This window comes from Rhodofomes roseus (genome assembly GCF_022264815.1).
Source record: "Rhodofomes roseus strain CIRM-BRFM 1785 chromosome Unknown C8Q71scaffold_13, whole genome shotgun sequence".
NCBI lineage: Eukaryota > Fungi > Basidiomycota > Agaricomycetes > Polyporales > Fomitopsidaceae > Rhodofomes > Rhodofomes roseus.
The window spans coordinates 801,952-818,314 of NW_025952969.1; the positions used below are offsets into that span (position 1 = coordinate 801,952).

The 16,363-nt window shown below is 54.0% G+C and overlaps 4 protein-coding genes across 4 annotated transcripts; 3 read left to right on the forward strand and 1 right to left on the reverse strand.

The window, feature by feature from the left end:
• Positions 1-68: 68 nt before the first annotated feature.
• On the forward strand, positions 69-5,342 carry C8Q71DRAFT_765630 (armadillo-type protein). The gene is made up of 22 exons (XM_047924137.1): positions 69-710; positions 763-1,350; positions 1,406-1,470; positions 1,518-1,604; positions 1,663-1,848; positions 1,903-1,951; positions 2,003-2,072; positions 2,132-2,265; positions 2,323-2,681; positions 2,737-2,857; positions 2,911-3,075; positions 3,122-3,330; positions 3,382-3,502; positions 3,553-3,687; positions 3,743-3,785; positions 3,840-3,945; positions 3,998-4,112; positions 4,162-4,308; positions 4,374-4,463; positions 4,517-4,593; positions 4,648-4,852; positions 4,907-5,342. The coding sequence occupies exons 1-22, from the start codon at positions 93-95 to the stop codon at positions 4,970-4,972; spliced, it is 3,756 nt and encodes a 1,251-aa protein (XP_047777815.1). The 5' UTR covers positions 69-92; the 3' UTR covers positions 4,973-5,342.
• A 14-nt stretch (positions 5,343-5,356) lies between these two features.
• Positions 5,357-6,249, forward strand: C8Q71DRAFT_117349 (60S ribosomal protein L44). The gene is made up of 7 exons (XM_047916364.1): positions 5,357-5,551; positions 5,609-5,622; positions 5,683-5,713; positions 5,767-5,887; positions 5,946-6,031; positions 6,086-6,134; positions 6,185-6,249. Exons 1-7 carry the CDS (start codon positions 5,535-5,537, stop codon positions 6,185-6,187), a joined length of 321 nt encoding a protein of 106 aa, XP_047777816.1. The 5' UTR covers positions 5,357-5,534; the 3' UTR covers positions 6,188-6,249.
• Positions 6,250-8,613: 2,364 nt separating this feature from the next.
• Positions 8,614-10,438, forward strand: C8Q71DRAFT_908525 (uncharacterized protein; the record flags this gene model as incomplete). Its single annotated transcript, XM_047928997.1, has 6 exons — positions 8,614-9,194; positions 9,317-9,404; positions 9,456-9,582; positions 9,632-10,240; positions 10,296-10,347; positions 10,419-10,438. Exons 1-6 carry the CDS (start codon positions 8,729-8,731, stop codon positions 10,436-10,438), a joined length of 1,362 nt encoding a protein of 453 aa, XP_047777817.1. The 5' UTR covers positions 8,614-8,728.
• A 1,053-nt stretch (positions 10,439-11,491) lies between these two features.
• C8Q71DRAFT_849024 (Pkinase-domain-containing protein) lies at positions 11,492-14,551 on the reverse strand (the record flags this gene model as incomplete). The annotated part of the gene is made up of 8 exons (XM_047926689.1): positions 11,492-12,017; positions 12,039-12,167; positions 12,218-12,412; positions 12,466-12,707; positions 12,757-12,911; positions 12,963-13,135; positions 13,185-13,958; positions 14,076-14,551. The coding sequence occupies 8 exons, from the start codon at positions 14,549-14,551 to the stop codon at positions 11,492-11,494; spliced, it is 2,670 nt and encodes an 889-aa protein (XP_047777818.1).
• Positions 14,552-16,363: the final 1,812 nt, after the last annotated feature.

A 16,363-nucleotide genomic window follows, 5' to 3' on the forward strand; every position in this document is an offset into this window, starting at 1 on the left:
ACGCGCTCAGCGCTCAGCGCTGGGCGCGTACACGCGGATATTGGGAAAATATGGCCAAATAACGCGAACGCGCCTCTCCTCACGCCGCCATCATGGTGGCCCAAACCCGCGGCCAGAACTCCCCTCACAAGCTCAAATTCCAGCAGAAGCTCGGCGGGCGCGGCCAGACGACAGATGCTCTCCAAAAGAAACTCAAGACGCTGCACAGCGAGCTCAGGGAGATGGACCAGGAGCACGTCGACGTGAACACATTGTCCGGAGTGCGCAAGGAGCTCATCGAGGACACCATTCTCATGCACAAGGACACTGGAGTCAAGGCATACGCGGCATGCTGTATCGCAGACCTCTTACGACTCTATGCTCCGGACGCGCCTTATACCCAGCGCGAGCTCGAGCGCATCTTCTCGTTCTTCTTCCAACAACTCGCTCTATACCTCAAAGGCGGCGACTCTCCATACTACGAAGAGTACTTTGACCTCCTGGAAAGTCTGTCGACTGTCAAGAGTGTTGTACTTGTGTGCGACCTGCCGGACGCGGACAAGCTCATGAACGAGGCGTTCCGCAAGCTGTTCGCGATCGTGTGCCACAACCCGCCCAAGAAGATCGAACTCTTCGTGGCCGACATCCTCACAGCGCTCATTGACGAGTGCCAGAGCTTGCCGAATGGTGTATTGGAGTGTCTCCTGTCGAAGTTCATGGTAGAGGACTTGGTGCGTGCCCGTCCCTCCGCTCGTTCTCTCTCGCGTTCTGATGCGGCCACAGCGTATGGAGAACCCTGAGTATCGCCTTGCCGTACAAATTTGTAGCGCGACCGCCGACAAGCTGCAGCGACATATATGCCAGTACTTCACGGAGGTGGTCGTGGAGCAGTCTCGCGCGGAGCAATTCGACGAGGTGGCCAAAGCACACAGCCTGGTCAAGCGGCTGAACAGGTCATGCCCAGCCCTGCTGCACAACGTCGTACCACAGTTGGAGGAAGAGCTCCGGGTGGCAGAAGGTCGGCTACGAACCATGGCGACAGAAGTCCTAGGTGAGATGTTCGCAGACAAAGGCGGCGCGGACTTCGTACGGAAGTACCCGACGACATGGAACGTATGGCTCATGCGGAAGAATGACAAAATGGCCTCAGTTCGGCTGACGTTCGTCGAAGCGGTCAAGGGCGTGCTGGGCAACCTTCCCGACCAGCAGGAGGCCATTGAGGACGTAATGCAGCAGAAGCTCTTTGACCCTGATGAGAAAGTGCGTGCGGCAGTTTGCAAGCTGTACTCTCAGCTCGACTATGAGACAGCGCTGCACCATGTGTCTCCTGCCATGTTGCGCGCTGTTTCTGGACGTGGCCTTGACAAGAAGGTGCGACAATTCCACTTTCACGTCTTGTGTAGGTTTGTGTCTCATCCATCACTAGCATGTCGTACGCGTAGAGGCTCTCAACGCAGTTGGCCGGCTGTACAGCCTGGCATACCCTGAAATGTGCGCGCTTCATTTGGTGCATTCGTACCATGCCTCATGCATCGCAGTGAGAACAACGACCCGGCGGCAATTACTCAGTTCTCATGGATACCGGAGGCGATCTTGCACATGGCTGGGACCACGATAGAAGTGAAGTCAGTTAACGGACTGTTGGCACACTTCGTCATGCTTACATTGACTATATTTGTCCAGATCCATCGCAGAGCAGATACTTGCTGACTTCATATTTCCACTCCCTTCGCCACCATCAAGCTCATCATCAAAGAATACTGGTGAAGTCGACGAAGCCGCTTGGACAGATCGCCTGCTCTACATCATGACATTTCTGGATGAGCAAGCTACGAATGCTCTTTTGAGCTTCTCCGGACTGAAAGGCCTGTGAGTGTGGTGGTTTCTGTTAAGTAATTCTTGATTCTAGGCGACGGGACACAGGACGCGCCCATCGACCGAGCGGTTCGTACAAGCCTGTATCGACTACAACGTACGTGCAGACTTGCTTGCCTTGAGCTCTGTTGACTCACGTTGTCTTCAGGGAGGCATCATAGACGCAGACGAGGAGAAGGTCACCGAGCACCTCAAGCTCTCCACTAGACGAATCGCAGGTATGCTCAACAACCCACCATGTGACGTTCGCCTCATACCGCGATCCGTGCCTGCCCAGCCACCTTCCCGGATCCCCAGAGAGCAATGGAAGACCTGCACGCGTTTGCGAAGCTTAACGAAAGCCGTCTGTACAAGTTGCTCAAGACATGCATGGACACCCAAGTAGACCTCAAGAGCCTCGTCAAATCCACAGTAAGTTTGCGTCATCCACCGCTGCCTACCACGAATGCTGACTTGGCCGTGGCGTAGACCGAGTTCATACGCCGAATGGAGCAGTCATCATCGTCTCTAGTGCCGACGATGACAATCTTCCTCCGCCGCGCGAGCTTGCGACTGGTGAACCAGTCTTCGGTACCGACGCTCATCAAGCGTGTGCAGAAGGGCGACTCCGGAGACGGAGTAGGCTCAAGCCAAGCAGACGCGCTGGCGCGCAATGCGCAGATATGGATGAACCACATTGCTAAGCATGGTGCACCAGTGTACAAGTCCCACGTGGGCGAACTGTCGAAAGCCATCGCGGACGAGAAGAACACGAGGCTCGTGGAGGTGTGCTTGCAGGCTCTGGCTGCAGTGTCTAACCTCGACAAGAAACTTGCCCCCAATGATAAGTGCGTTACGCGGATGCGTGTTGTTGTCAGGCTGGATACTGATAGATTCTGCTAGGAGGACGTTGGACCGAGTGATGAAATCCGTCATGAGTCCAAATGTGCGCCATGCCAAGTTTGCAGCACGTATACTTGCGCATTGCAAGGACTCGGAAGAGGCATGTGGGACACTAGTCGAGGTGCGATCGACTTTTCGTCCACGCCATTGAGTTTCCTCACGCCTTGTGCGCAGTCTATTGCCGATGCCCTTCCGCAAGTCGATTCTGATCACCTCGCTGCACATATGGCTGTGTTGGCTCAATTGGCTCTGAAGGCGCCGGACGCCTTCGAGCATAAGAGCGACGTGGTCACAAGCTTCCTGATCAAGAAAGTTCTCATGAAACGTCAAGAGGAAAATGTGAGTCGCTCTGAACCATACTGTCCAGCTAGCTGACGGAGGGCAGGATGAGATGGACACGGAGGAAGAGTGGGTGGAAGACTCCGCGATGACACCACTACTCAGAGCGAAGTTGTACGCGCTGAAACTCTGTCGCAATCGATGTCTCGCGCATGCACGGTCCGAGACTGCTGTCGAGATCGCGCGGCCAGTCCTAAAGATGTTCATCGCGCTACTGCAGAACGCTGGGTCGCTTACGGCGGATGCACACGATGAGTACGAAGGCCTTTCAATGTCAAGCGCGTGTATTGACATGCATCCTTTAAGTGTGAAGACAAAGGCACGGCTCCGGTTGCAGGCTGGCATCTCCATGCTCCATCTTGCCACTGTAGAAGCGTTCTCGAATGAGATTACTGAGAACTGTATTCTTGTCGCTATAACGATCCAGGTCAGAGTGGCTAGTCTTATCTTCTGAGCGCGAGCTGAATGCCTTCGCAGGATCCTTGCTATCAAGTCCGGATTACGTTCATGGACAAGCTAGTTGGTTTGTTGACTGCGCGGAAGCTGGGACCGAATTATAACGTCATTCCATTCTTGGCTGTGCATGACCCGGAAGCCGATGTCATCAATAGGGTGAGTGGTGCATGTCAACGTGGCCTACAACGTCTTGACTGTAGGCTGCATACAGGCAAAAGCGTACGTGATGACTGCGTTGCGCAGCATACCTAAAGGTATGTTTTGCCTAATCAGCCGAGGGCGTGTCATTTGGTTGACACTTTTGATAGTTTTCCGCCTCCAACAATTTGAAGTCGTTTTCATCCGCTTGCTGCACCTCGTCGCCCATCATCCGGACTTCGCTGTCAATGCGGAGGCCCTACCAGATCTTGCTAAGTTCGTGCACTCCTCTAGTGTTCTTGACTTCTGGACTGAATATCGATCTAAGATACGTCGAGTTCTACCTGGAGCATGTCGCTACCGCAGAGAACATATCGTTGCTTTACCACCTCGCTATGAAAGCGAAGACGGTGCGGGACGCTGTCTCCCACAAGTATAGCGAGGTGAGTGTCCTCAAGACCGGGCTTGCCCCATCTTCTGATTTTCCTCCAGAATCTCTACGCTATCAGTGAGCTGGCACAGCACCTCATCAAGGCTCGTGCGAAGCAGCACTCGTGGAGTCTCGAGAGTTATCCGGGCAAGGTTCGGTTGCCAGGCGACATCCTCCGGCCACTACCCAACGCGGAGGCGGCCAGCGAGGTTCGTCTACATGACATTGTATTCAGTATCTCTGGCATTGAACTGATGTATGGCGTGGTACACAGATCATCAAGACAGTGTATCTTCCTGAGGAAACACTGGGTTGGCTCAAGGAGCACCACAAGGCTCACCCGAAGGCTGTCCAAGAGCCGAAGGTAGCCTTTAGCTACTTTTGAAGTCTATTATGTGCTGATTTGTCGTACCATAGCCTGAGAAGCCTCGCGTGGAACGTAAGACAACTGGCAAGCGGAAAGCCCCTACCACCAAAACAAACGGGACAGCCAAGTCAGTGCAGCAGATTCCCTGTCACGTTTCAATTAACTTATACTACGAATGTAGACGAACGCGAACCAGTGCAAAGCGCCGGAAGGCGGATGATTCTGATGAAGATGAGCCTTCGTCGTCACCATCAGATGAGGACGACGAGGATGAGGAAGAGGTTGGGCGTGCGACAGCACCCTCCGACTCAGATAGTGAAGCAAATGGCCACGAAGCTGAAGAGAAAGAAGAGAAACTTGGGCGAGGGGCGAGGACACGAGCTAAGGTACGTCCGACTTACCGCTCCGCGATGTCTAAAAGTCTCACTGGCTATGTTCAGGCCAAGATCAAGCAGCAGGCCAAGAAGCCTACAAAACGGAAGGCGAGGGGCCATTCCTCCGAATGATTTGCCTTGCTCCTTTGGATGTCTCACGACTTGTTACGAGGGCTCCTTCCCTGTCTATGGATGCCGTAATGATCTGTCTGCTTCATTTGCTGTAGCGTTGCTGTCTCTCGCTGTCTATGCGCTATATATCGTACCCCTATCTTACTGAAAGCAATCGGCGTGTTTTGTATCTCAGGTTTTCCCCTTGGTGTTTGCCCATAATTCAGGACTGAATGTGTTGTTGCCTTACGTTAAGCAACGGCGGATCGCTCGCTGACGCGAGCGTAGAAGCTTGGAAATTGGAACAGCGAGGCAAAAGTTGAGAGACGATCATAATGCGCAAGGAGGTATGTCTCCTGCACCGTCGTGTCGGACACTGCCCTTTCACAAAGCGTGGCGTTCAAGGGCGTTCAGTAGAATTCACAGATATGGGAATCGGTGGCTGATGGACGTCCAGCCACAGAGCGTCGGAGTTTGAACTCTAACCTGGAACTGGTTGCCACTTCGGGGACTGCCGCTAGTGCCAGTAAGCCGAGCACCATCGCCCGCCCAAAAGTTACTCAACGCCGCCGACGCCCTCAAGATGGTCAACGTTCCGAAGTAAGTGCTCGTCGTTATCGGTGTTCAGCTGCTGTTTGACCGTTTAATTCATCATAGGACACGACGCACCTGTGAGTAGCTTTGCTACAAGGATAGGGAGACCTAACACTGACATTGGCACGCGCGCGAAGACTGCAAGGGCAAGCAGTGCAGGAAGCACACGTAAGTTGAGGACATTGTACGATGTATCCAGATGCTCAGACGATATGCTGCAGGCCTCACAAAGTTACGCAATACAAGAAGGGCAAGGATTCGTTGGCCGCGCAGGGAAAGCGTCGTTACGACCGTAAGCAGTCTGGTTATGGTGGTCAGACCAAGCCCGTCTTCCACAAGAAGGTAGGTACCATCTGGTTTCCTTGCGAACCGGTCGCTGAGCCGGCTGTGGGTACAATAGGCGAAGACGACCAAGAAGGTCGTTCTCCGGCTAGAGTGCACCGTGTGCAAGTACAAGATGCAGATGTCGCTCAAGCGCTGCAAGCAGTACGTTAACATCGATATGGAACTCTGGGCATTGCGTTCTAATGTTTACCTCAGCTTCGAGCTCGGTGGTGAGAAGAAGACGAAGGGTGCTGCCCTCACTTTCGTGCGTATCATCCTGTGTTCCGCGTCTCCTGGTGCTAACTGGCGTTCCAGTAATCGTCTTCCCTCTTCTGTCTTTCCTTGCCTGCGTCTATGTTGTTGCTGCCGTCGTATACGCTATACTGAGCTCCATGTGACATGCACTCCTACCATGCATATGCCATTCGCAAAACACTGTACACTAAGGGTGGGCTCGCCCACAACGCATGGAACCATGGTGGAATGCTGCACACCAAGGGGCACCTCTCACGGTCATATCATCACCTGGGATCAATGTCAACGCTACCTGTGCGCCTTGCTGGCCGATTTGTGGTAGTAGGGCTCTGAGGCCTGAGTACTCGAGTGCCGAATCTTTGAACATGATACACGCCTCCGCAGAACTCCCGGAGCGAAGACAACGAATCAGATTGCTGGTAAGCAACAATAGTACACTACTCACTGGATGAAACTTTCAATCCTTCAAGTGAAAGATCGATAAAATTGACAAAATCTTTTTCACGATATTTCGTATGAAAGATTGTCAATAAATGTCAGAAACAATCAGTTAATCATTCAGACTCGAAGTATCAGGAACAGATCACAGAAGGATTCATTGACAAGTGTCTTTGATCTGTTTGTGATCCTCTAGGCAAATGATTGAGAACATGGTTTTGAATATTGTGTGGCTCAATTGTTCTGAAAGGATTGCTAATGGATTGTCACATGGGGTGTTACATTCTGTTCTCAATCTTTCAGGCTGTTACAATCTGTTTTCCAATCCTTCCAGCTGTTGATATCTTGGTGAGATTGGAAACAGTATGTATCCCAGGGATTCAAAACAAATTGCCCAAAAAGATTGACAAGGGATTGTGACTCTAGCTGTGACACTGTGACACTTCCCTATGACAGAGCAGTGAAGGCAATCATGCCAAATCTATGATGAGCTGCCTTCTGCTGGTATGCTCAGTCATTGTTGGTCCCTCATTCATTGTCTGCCATCACATAAGTCTCATTAGATGCACTCAATGTACAGGGTTGTACTTGTGATTGTACATTCCTAGAGATGTGCATCTCATTGTATGACTATTGAACACTTGTACAACCCCTAGACTTGTACATCTCATTGTACATCTACTTGTACAACCTCTGGACTTGTACATGTCCAATGTAGAGAGATGTACATCTACATGTACATATCTTAAGGTTGTACATCCCATTATACATGCACATGTACAACCTCTGGATTTGTACATATCCAATGCAAAGAGATGTACATGTATGACGAGATGTACATGTACGACGAGATGTACATGTTCGACGAGATGTACATGTTCGACGAGATGTACAACCTCCGGACTTGTACATCTCCATATACACCTCCTCCTCTTGTTCTCCTCGAGCGACATGATCACATCAATCTAGAACAGCCTAAGTCAGCGCCATGTACATCTCATTGTACATGTACATGTACAACCTCTGGACTTGTACATGTCCAACACACGAAGATGTACATGTCCTTGTACATGTCCAAGAGTTGTACATCTCCATATACATCTCCGATGCGGCGTTGTCTTGTTCTCCTTGCTGCCGATCGTGCCTGCCACGGGGGCACCTGAAGGTTGCTATCGGTAGCACTGCGGGCGGCGAGTGGGACGGACGGGAAGAGCCACTTGCGGGAGGGCGGACAGATAAGAGTCGGGCAAATGAGCGTGTCGAGGAGATTGCTGAACCACGCGATATAGTAGGCCTGCGTGGCGGGATCGCCGGAGGAGGGTAAGAACGGAGTGCAAGGAGATCGAGGCGTACGGCGCAAAAACCTGATGTCCTACGAGCTGGCCGGGCGGAGGCTCAGGAACAGTCTTGACACATTATATTGGCTAGAGAGGCGGTCAGCAGAATGCAAACAAGAGGACGAGGGGTTACGCACCTTTTTGAACATCCAGACGAGCAGGAACAAGTCCTTGTTCGACGGCCCATAAAGGTTCGCCAGGAAATAAAGGGCCGCCCCCTGCCGCCACCGCTGTGCCTGCGAGGGCGCTCATAACGTCGCTCTAACGCGCCGTCCCTCGCGCGATGCGTCGAGCACGTGCTCGAACGTATCCTAACGGACATCAATAGGGGATTGTTCATAAGTATTAAGTGGGCGTACTAGCGAGTGGGAGAAGGTCCAAGGAGCATGTAGCCGTTGTTGCCGCGGATGAATGCGTCGCCGCAGCGATTCGTGAGCGTGCCGCCGACGCACCCCTCGGTCTGCTCGAGGGCACGAAAGTACGCCTGTCCGGAGGTGAGCGACATGGGGTGGCGGATGAAGATCAGACAAGACACACCGTGGGAGTCGACGCCGGAGGTCAGACAAACGACAACGCGCTTAAGCAGTGTGTGGGCGAACCAGACGCGGCTGATCGCGAGGACAGCGGGGAGGGCTTTGCAGAGGCAGGGGCAGGCGGCTTGGGTGACGGGTCGTCCATGGCCGGCGGGGAGAGGAAGAGGGAGGCACGTGCGGCGTGTTGATCGACTGATCGACGGGAGGCGCGCGCCGCGCGTCGCTGGTGCCATTCTCCGCTCCTGCACGTCGCAGAGTACAGCGCACCCCGGTCTCTGCGCGCTCCCCGCTACATCATGTCCGACGCTCATGTAACAGCCCCGGCCGCCCCAGGCCGCCCTATGCACGAGCACGCCCCCTCGCCCGACGCCGCCCAGGACGACGACGATCGCCCGCGCGCCGACCCCGACCGCCCCCAGTCGGAGCGCGTCCGCTTCGCAGAGCCCTCCTCTGCTGCGTCTGGCGACTCGGAAGGCGTGCCCCTCTCCCGCACGCGAGTACCTCCCTCTCCTGCCATGCCTCCGCTGTCTCTCCCTCTCCATTCTCAATATCTGGACGTCCTCGACATCAGCTGGCACGCCAACCTCCGCTACGACGCCCGTCTCGGCGACGACGACGGCGACGAGCCCCCATACGGCTCCTACCACGGGCCCCGCGATGCCCCGCATCTCCGCCATGTCCGCATCGAGACCCTCCTGGGGCCCCGGGGTTTCCCAAGGTCGCTCTTCGCCCAGCGACACAGAGCAGCGCCCTACTGGCCAGGTGAGTGCCTCCGCATCCATGTAGCGATTCATGTCTTGATTTTCATTGCAGGCTAAATTCCTGCTTGTTGTCTGTGCGTCCCAGCCACGTTCCTCCTCTTCTCCAGCTCCCGTTCTCTTCAGCTGCCCTTTTTGATCCACCCGCCGATCCGTTCATCTCCGTCCTACAACGCGAGCTCATCTTCGCTCTCTTCATGACCATCGGTTGGGCGTACGTCGATTGTCGTCACAAGCATTGCGTCTAATTCTAACATGTCCACAGATGGTCTGCCTTTGGCATATTCTTCGCCCATCTCGCCCGCCATCACACCGACTACAACGTCACACTAACCGAGGTCCTCTCCGGCCAGTACATCGAGACCGGACCAACCGTCATCTGCGCCGTCTGGGTCTTGGCCCTTCCTCGGCATGGCCTTCTTCCTGTTCATCAAGGCCAAGAAGGGACCCGGTCCCTACGCCTTTCCTTCTGTCTTCGGTACTATCACCATTGACATATCCTTCGTCACCGCAGTCCTCTTCCCCTACCCATACTACACCATCGGCAAGGTAGTCGTCCTTCCCCTCGTCCTTCATGCCAGCCTTTGTATTCTGGCGAGCGCGACTATCTTCGCAAGTACGATCATCGCACAGTATGCGAGTGCTCTCGCGCGCTCACTAGAACTAGTACTCGAGTCTGCGATTCGCGAACATCGCTCCATCTTCAAGCTTTCTCCCTCTGGCTCCGACTTCTCTGCGACCGCCAAGAAGATATCCCGTCTCGTGACAAGGGCAGGGGGCGGGCTCGGTCTCGCCGCTGCCGCACCACGTCTCGTCAAGAGTGACATTGCTTTTGGGCGGTTCGCGCCCAGCGACGTCGGGCGCGTGCAGGAGTTCGGACGCGGTCTCATTGTGCGCGCGAACGGGCTCGATATCTTCCCGCTCATTGACCTGACGCGCGAGCGGTTCCCCGTCACACCCCTTCCCAGTAACCCACCTGTCAGTTCTCGTCGACAATCATCGCATCCAGGCACCACAGCGATCGGCCGCGCCTCGGTGGTGATCGAGATGGTACGTCGCACCATGACCTTGACATTGCATACGGCGCTGACTTGGGCTGCTCTAGATCGACGCAATTATATCGCTCGAGGAGAACAAGGGGAGGCTACATTGGAGATGTATATGGAGATGTACAAGTCTTGGACATGTACAAGGACATGTACATCTTCGTGTGTTGGACATGTACAAGTCCAGAGGTTGTACAAGTAGATGTACAATGAGATGTACAACCTTAAGATATGTACATGTAGATGTACATCTCTCTACATTGGACATGTACAAGTCCAGAGGTTGTACAAGTAGATGTACAATGAGATGTACAAGTCTAGGGGTTGTACAAGTAGATGTACAACCTTGAGATATGTACATGTAGATGTACAACTCTCTACATTGGACATGTACAAGTCTAGAGGTTGTACAAGTAGATGTACAATGAGATGTACAAGTCTAGGGGTTGTACAAGTGTTCAATAGTCATACAATGAGATGCACATCTCTAGGAATGTACAATCACAAGTACAACCCTGTACATTGAGTGCATCTAATGAGACTTATGTGATGGCAGACAATGAATGAGGGACCAACAATGACTGAGCATACCAGCAGAAGGCAGCTCATCATAGATTTGGCATGATTGCCTTCACTGCTCTGTCATAGGGAAGTGTCACAGTGTCACAGCTAGAGTCACAATCCCTTGTCAATCTTTTTGGGCAATTTGTTTTGAATCCCTGGGATACATACTGTTTCCAATCTCACCAAGATATCAACAGCTGGAAGGATTGGAAAACAGATTGTAACAGCCTGAAAGATTGAGAACAGAATGTAACACCCCATGTGACAATCCATTAGCAATCCTTTCAGAACAATTGAGCCACACAATATTCAAAACCATGTTCTCAATCATTTGCCTAGAGGATCACAAACAGATCAAAGACACTTGTCAATGAATCCTTCTGTGATCTGTTCCTGATACTTCGAGTCTGAATGATTAACTGATTGTTTCTGACATTTATTGACAATCTTTCATACGAAATATCGTGAAAAAGATTTTGTCAATTTTATCGATCTTTCATTTGAAGGATCGAAAGTTTCATCCAGTGACTTACACTACCTGTCCAACATGTAACTTGCGATGAGAGTACTTATGCGACGGTAACACTGCGTGATGCGAGGTATGAAATCAAATTGATGAGAAAGCTGTGTAGATGATGTCTCGATTTGCAAGCGTGTCCAGGTCTAGCAGACTGGGAAGTCAATGCGAGACTCAGCCATAGTTCAGTGGGGCGCCCCCGCCGTAGTCGGGTCGCATTGGATTGGGATGGGCGCGCCTCGGGGCCATAGACGATGGAGGTGGGTACGGCGGCATGTTCATGCTTGAGGTTGGGCCAGCAGGCGGCCACGGACCAATGCCCGGGGGCGGTTGGCCCGGGCGGAGAACGATGGGGGGAAGCGTGGTGGGCTGAGGCGCGTAGGATCTCTGCGGCGGGCCGAAGACCTGCGCGTGAGTAAACGGTGGTTGGGGAAGACCATGAGTGGTGGGTGGGGGTAGGCCGTGGTTAGTTGGACCGAAACGGAACTGGTCGCGGGTCGGAGGCGGGCGCCGGTGCATTGGCTGAGGCGGGCCTTGAGCCATGGGTGGTGGGAGCGGTCGTGGGTTGTTGAAGGCACCCATGTAGGGGACCATGCCACCTGGAGCGCCGGCACCCTCCCGCCTGCCACGCTTGTCGAATTCATGCGAAGCTTCGTACTTGGGCAGGCTGAACGAGCGGAAGATAAGCATGCAGAATTGCCTAAATGAGAAGTGCACGTACCTTTTGGGATCAGCAGGCAGAGGGTCTGTCCAGAAGTAATCGTGGTCCAGGGCTTGCTCCGCCGTCAGACGCTCCCTCGGGTTGCACGTCAGGAGCTTGTCCATAAGATCGATCGTCTCCGGACCGAGCCTACAAACGCGGTGAATCCCACGCGGTTACACAAGAACGGTAATGCTCACTGTTCGTAGACCGTCCTGAGTCGCCGAGTATAGTGGGTCCATGATCGAACACCCTCACAGCCAGGCAATAAGTCCCAGCCAGGCCAAGTTTGGTCGTTCGGCGTGCCACACAGCTGCCATATCTTCTCGAGCTGGTCGATGTCCGATCCGCCGGGAAGAATGGGCCTTCTCCAAAACATTTCACCCAGCACACACCTTACGACGATGTCAAGACCATCGCCGCATATCAGACACGAGAATGTACATACCCGATGCCCCACATATCAACCTCTCCGCCGTACTGGCGCACACCAAGCAGGAGCTCCGGCGGACGGTACCACCGCGTCACGACGCAGTTCGTGTACTTGCGCTCCTTCCCGCGCACATCCTCCTTGACCTGTGTAATCCGCGGGTCGAATGCGCGCGCGAGACCGAAATCTGCGATCTTCAGGCAGCCGTCGTTCGAGATGAGCAGGTTCGCCGCCTTCATGTCACGGTGCAGGATGTGGTTCTGTGAGGGTTTAACAAGTTGCCCATACGGTAGGACAGTATCTGCATACCCGGTGCATGTATTCCGTGCCCTCGATCAGCTGCTTCATGTACAGCTTGATCTGGCTGGGTGTGAACTTGACACGCTCGTTCTCGAGGAGACCCGCGAGATCATGGTCCATGTATGGGAAAACCATGTAGACAGAGAGCGGCTCCTTGCCATTGCCTGCACATCGTCAGTCACCAACGCATTAGGCTGACGAGAAGGATCACGCACTCTTGACGAGGAACATGTCCTGGATGTCAATAATATTCTGGTGGTGGAGCGATTTCAAAATCTTGATCTCGCGCAACGCCGTGACAGGCATGCCCTCCTTCTCATTGTGCATGAGGATTCGCTTGAGTGCAACACAGTTGCCCTTTTCACGATGCACGGCCTTGTGCACCTCACTGTAAGCGGGTGAGCACTTTGGCGAGCACGCCTTGAACAGACACGTACCCGAACGTTCCTTCACCAAGCTTGGTGAGAACGTTATAGTCATCCTGCCGACCACATCCGACGAATATTCGGCCATAGACAGCTGCTTCCTCTTCGCGCGAGCGCACTACCGGCTTCCGCTTCGTTCTATGTTGCACTGGTGGAGGCGGTATGGGCTTCTTCTCCTCCACTTGCCCCTCCTCTACCTTGGGCTCAGGCGACTTCGGCTTCCGCACAACGTCCGTTCTTGCGGCAACTTCGAGGGGCGGAGGTGACAGCACGTGCAGAGGTGTCAGACCCTTGTTCACAGCATGCAATGTAAACTTGACCGCAGTGTGAGTGCTGGGGAACGTCGCATCCTTTCTCGTGGCCTCTGTCGTGGTGGGTTGGTAATCCTGGTGGTACGTGGGCCGAGATTGCGATGCGTGAGGTGAACGTGGCGGCGTGTGTGGTGAACGAGGTCGCGACGGGCCCGCTGCAGGGGGCGACACAGGTCTATACCCACCAGGCGACGCAAGACTGTGGTTCTGCTCTTTCCGTTTGTAGTCATCGCGGTCATATCCATCGTGCCTCCGGTCTCTCCGGTCGTAGTCGTCGTCCCTGGCCAGCTTCCGCCTTTCCCTACTGCGGCTTCGGCTCCTACTGCGGCTTCGGCTGCGTGCACCAAAGCTGCTACCTCTGTCGCGGTAGTATCCGGCAAGGGCGTTCGAAGTGTCGGCTTCTCGCCGCGTAGGCAAACGATGTGTTTGCTTCCTTGCAGACGCCGGTGAGGGTGACCGCGGGGTGGAGGTGGATCTGGAGCGTGCCGGAGTGCGTGTGCGTGAGCGCGAAGGGGTGGACTGCCGCCTGCGAGGCGACGGCCTGCGTGGAGAGACGCTGCGAGGAGAGACGGGGCGCGGTGGGAGGTCGTACCGCGCGCGTTCCTGTTCTCGTTCCCGTTCACGGTCTCGTCCATGGTCCCGTTCTCGCGACCTGTCCCGCTCGCGGTCATGATATTGGGTACCATAGTGGTCCCTTCCTGCCCAGCTATTGTACCTCCCTGCAGGAGGCTCCCAGCGGTCTGCACCGCGAGAAGGAGCTGCACGAGTTTCGTGCCGCATGGGCTCGGCTACTGTCCATCGGCGGTCCTCGTACCTGTACCGGTCATCCTCCCGACCCCGTTCGTATCTGTCTGCATTAGAATATGGTTCTGGATCCTCCCGTGCAGGCGCCTTCCGCTTGAAGGGGAATGGGACTTTGGGTTTTGGAGGTGGGGACGCCTGTCGTGGCGGAGGTGGCGGAGAATCGTCTACTTCTCCTTCCTCTGGCGAGGACGGTTCGTGCCGTTTATTTGGCCTTCCATTCTCCGGAGATCCCGAAGCTGCACGTTTCGAAGGCGTCGAGTACATGGGAGTCGGTGTGGTCGTGGAGGGAGGAGAAAGAGGGCAGCACGGTGTCTCAAGCCACACTTAGTTGCCATATATGGGCTGACTATGGTTGGGTGATTATGTAAGCGTCTCAGCTTCGTTCAAATATGAGGTTCAATGTACTGTACTTAGTCTGTCACGGCCTCCGCTTTTATATAGCACTCGGTCCGTGAATAGACAATCATGAGACTGTTCCTGCTTGCAGCAATGTCATAACAGTGTTGCTCGCCAGGTCTCAGCTTCGTTTACTACACACGGCGCCATTGAACATGACAGGAATGCCTGAGCGCTGGGCGGGCAGCGGGCAGGCCATAGCACCTCACAGCACCTCACCAAGGTTCTCGGAAGCCATGCGAGCCAGTCGAAGGTTTACGGCTCACAAGCCGTGTGACGGAACGCTGCACATGTCTACACGGCTGTTCCTTGAATGGTATGTGCCATACCGTGCAACCTCAATGTTCGGCACAGTGATCTCTTTTGCCCATAGGTGACCATACAGTGGCTTCTCTGCGAGTGCGGCGGAAGTATGTCGCATGCAGATACACGCTTGGTTGTTGCGTCGCGGCCGTTCCTTCAATTGTCATGGACTCTTCTTGCGTGGACTTGTGTCGCCCCCGGCTATCTGGTCCATGTCATTGACTACCGAATGACTACAATGGACCCACTGCGCCCGTGAGCTGCTCTTGCACTTACAAGCCAGTGTCCTTGGCTTGGACGAAGCGCGGCATAGCGAGTTTTTACTGCCCTCAGTTTCACACAAACTCTGGGCTTAAACAGACAATGCCACAATCGCAGTATCAAGAGTTTCATGACCGCTTCATCTGTCTTTCAGCTCATGCATCGTCATCCTCAGTTGGCACGTCGCCCTTCATGATCAGCTGGGGAAGGCTTACGAGTGTCATGCGATGTACTACTAGTATGTCCAGCGATATCAAGGACAACGGCATCTGCTATGCGGCTTCTCGGACATCGTTCTCTCTCACAGTATCGGCAAGTCGACCGCCGCAGCTACATATGTGTACAATGGTGAAGACGAATGACAAGTCCGCTGAGATTCCGAGTCAGTGTCCCCATGCTTCTTCTGTGGGAGTAGTGTGGGGAGATGGATAGTCGAGCCGCCCGCTGAGCGATGTCGCAGTCCGAGAGAAGCTCAGCGTCGTTTGGCCTCTCTGGCAGACAATGCGCGTGCACAATCCAAAACTCAATCTCTTCAGGTCCTCGCTAATTGTCTCACATGCCTCCCAGTGCCTCGACGCTCACTCCGCCTATGGTCGTGAAGACTTTGGAGTTGTGAGTGACCACGGGAGAGTCGTTGATTACTATCCATTATGAGGAATCAAACACGATTTCCCAAGGCATGTATAAGATCTGTCGCGCACTCCCATCTCACTTCCTTCTTTCGCGGCCCTTCTCACGCTCGTCAAATGCACTTCCATACCTCAGACCACCTCCTTTCCATCCACTCTGGCTATATTCTACGTTCGGGGCATATGGCGGTGTCTATACTAATCATCTTGCAGATACTCGATAGGTCCACTTGCATCTTCGCTTGTCATTCTGTAGCTGGCTACAACGCGGACAATTGCGATCATTGACACTTCAGTTCATTCAGACCCGTCGGCATCACACCGCGACATACATGCAACGATCGAATATCAGTCATTTTAAGGTACGAGGACTCTATGAATTCCGAGATACAGCCGCGTACTCCACCCGCTAACCAGCCAATGCTGCACGATCCTCCTTTGAACGGCGTACCCTCCAGCCTATGGACCAGGCCGAAGAGGCCGAATA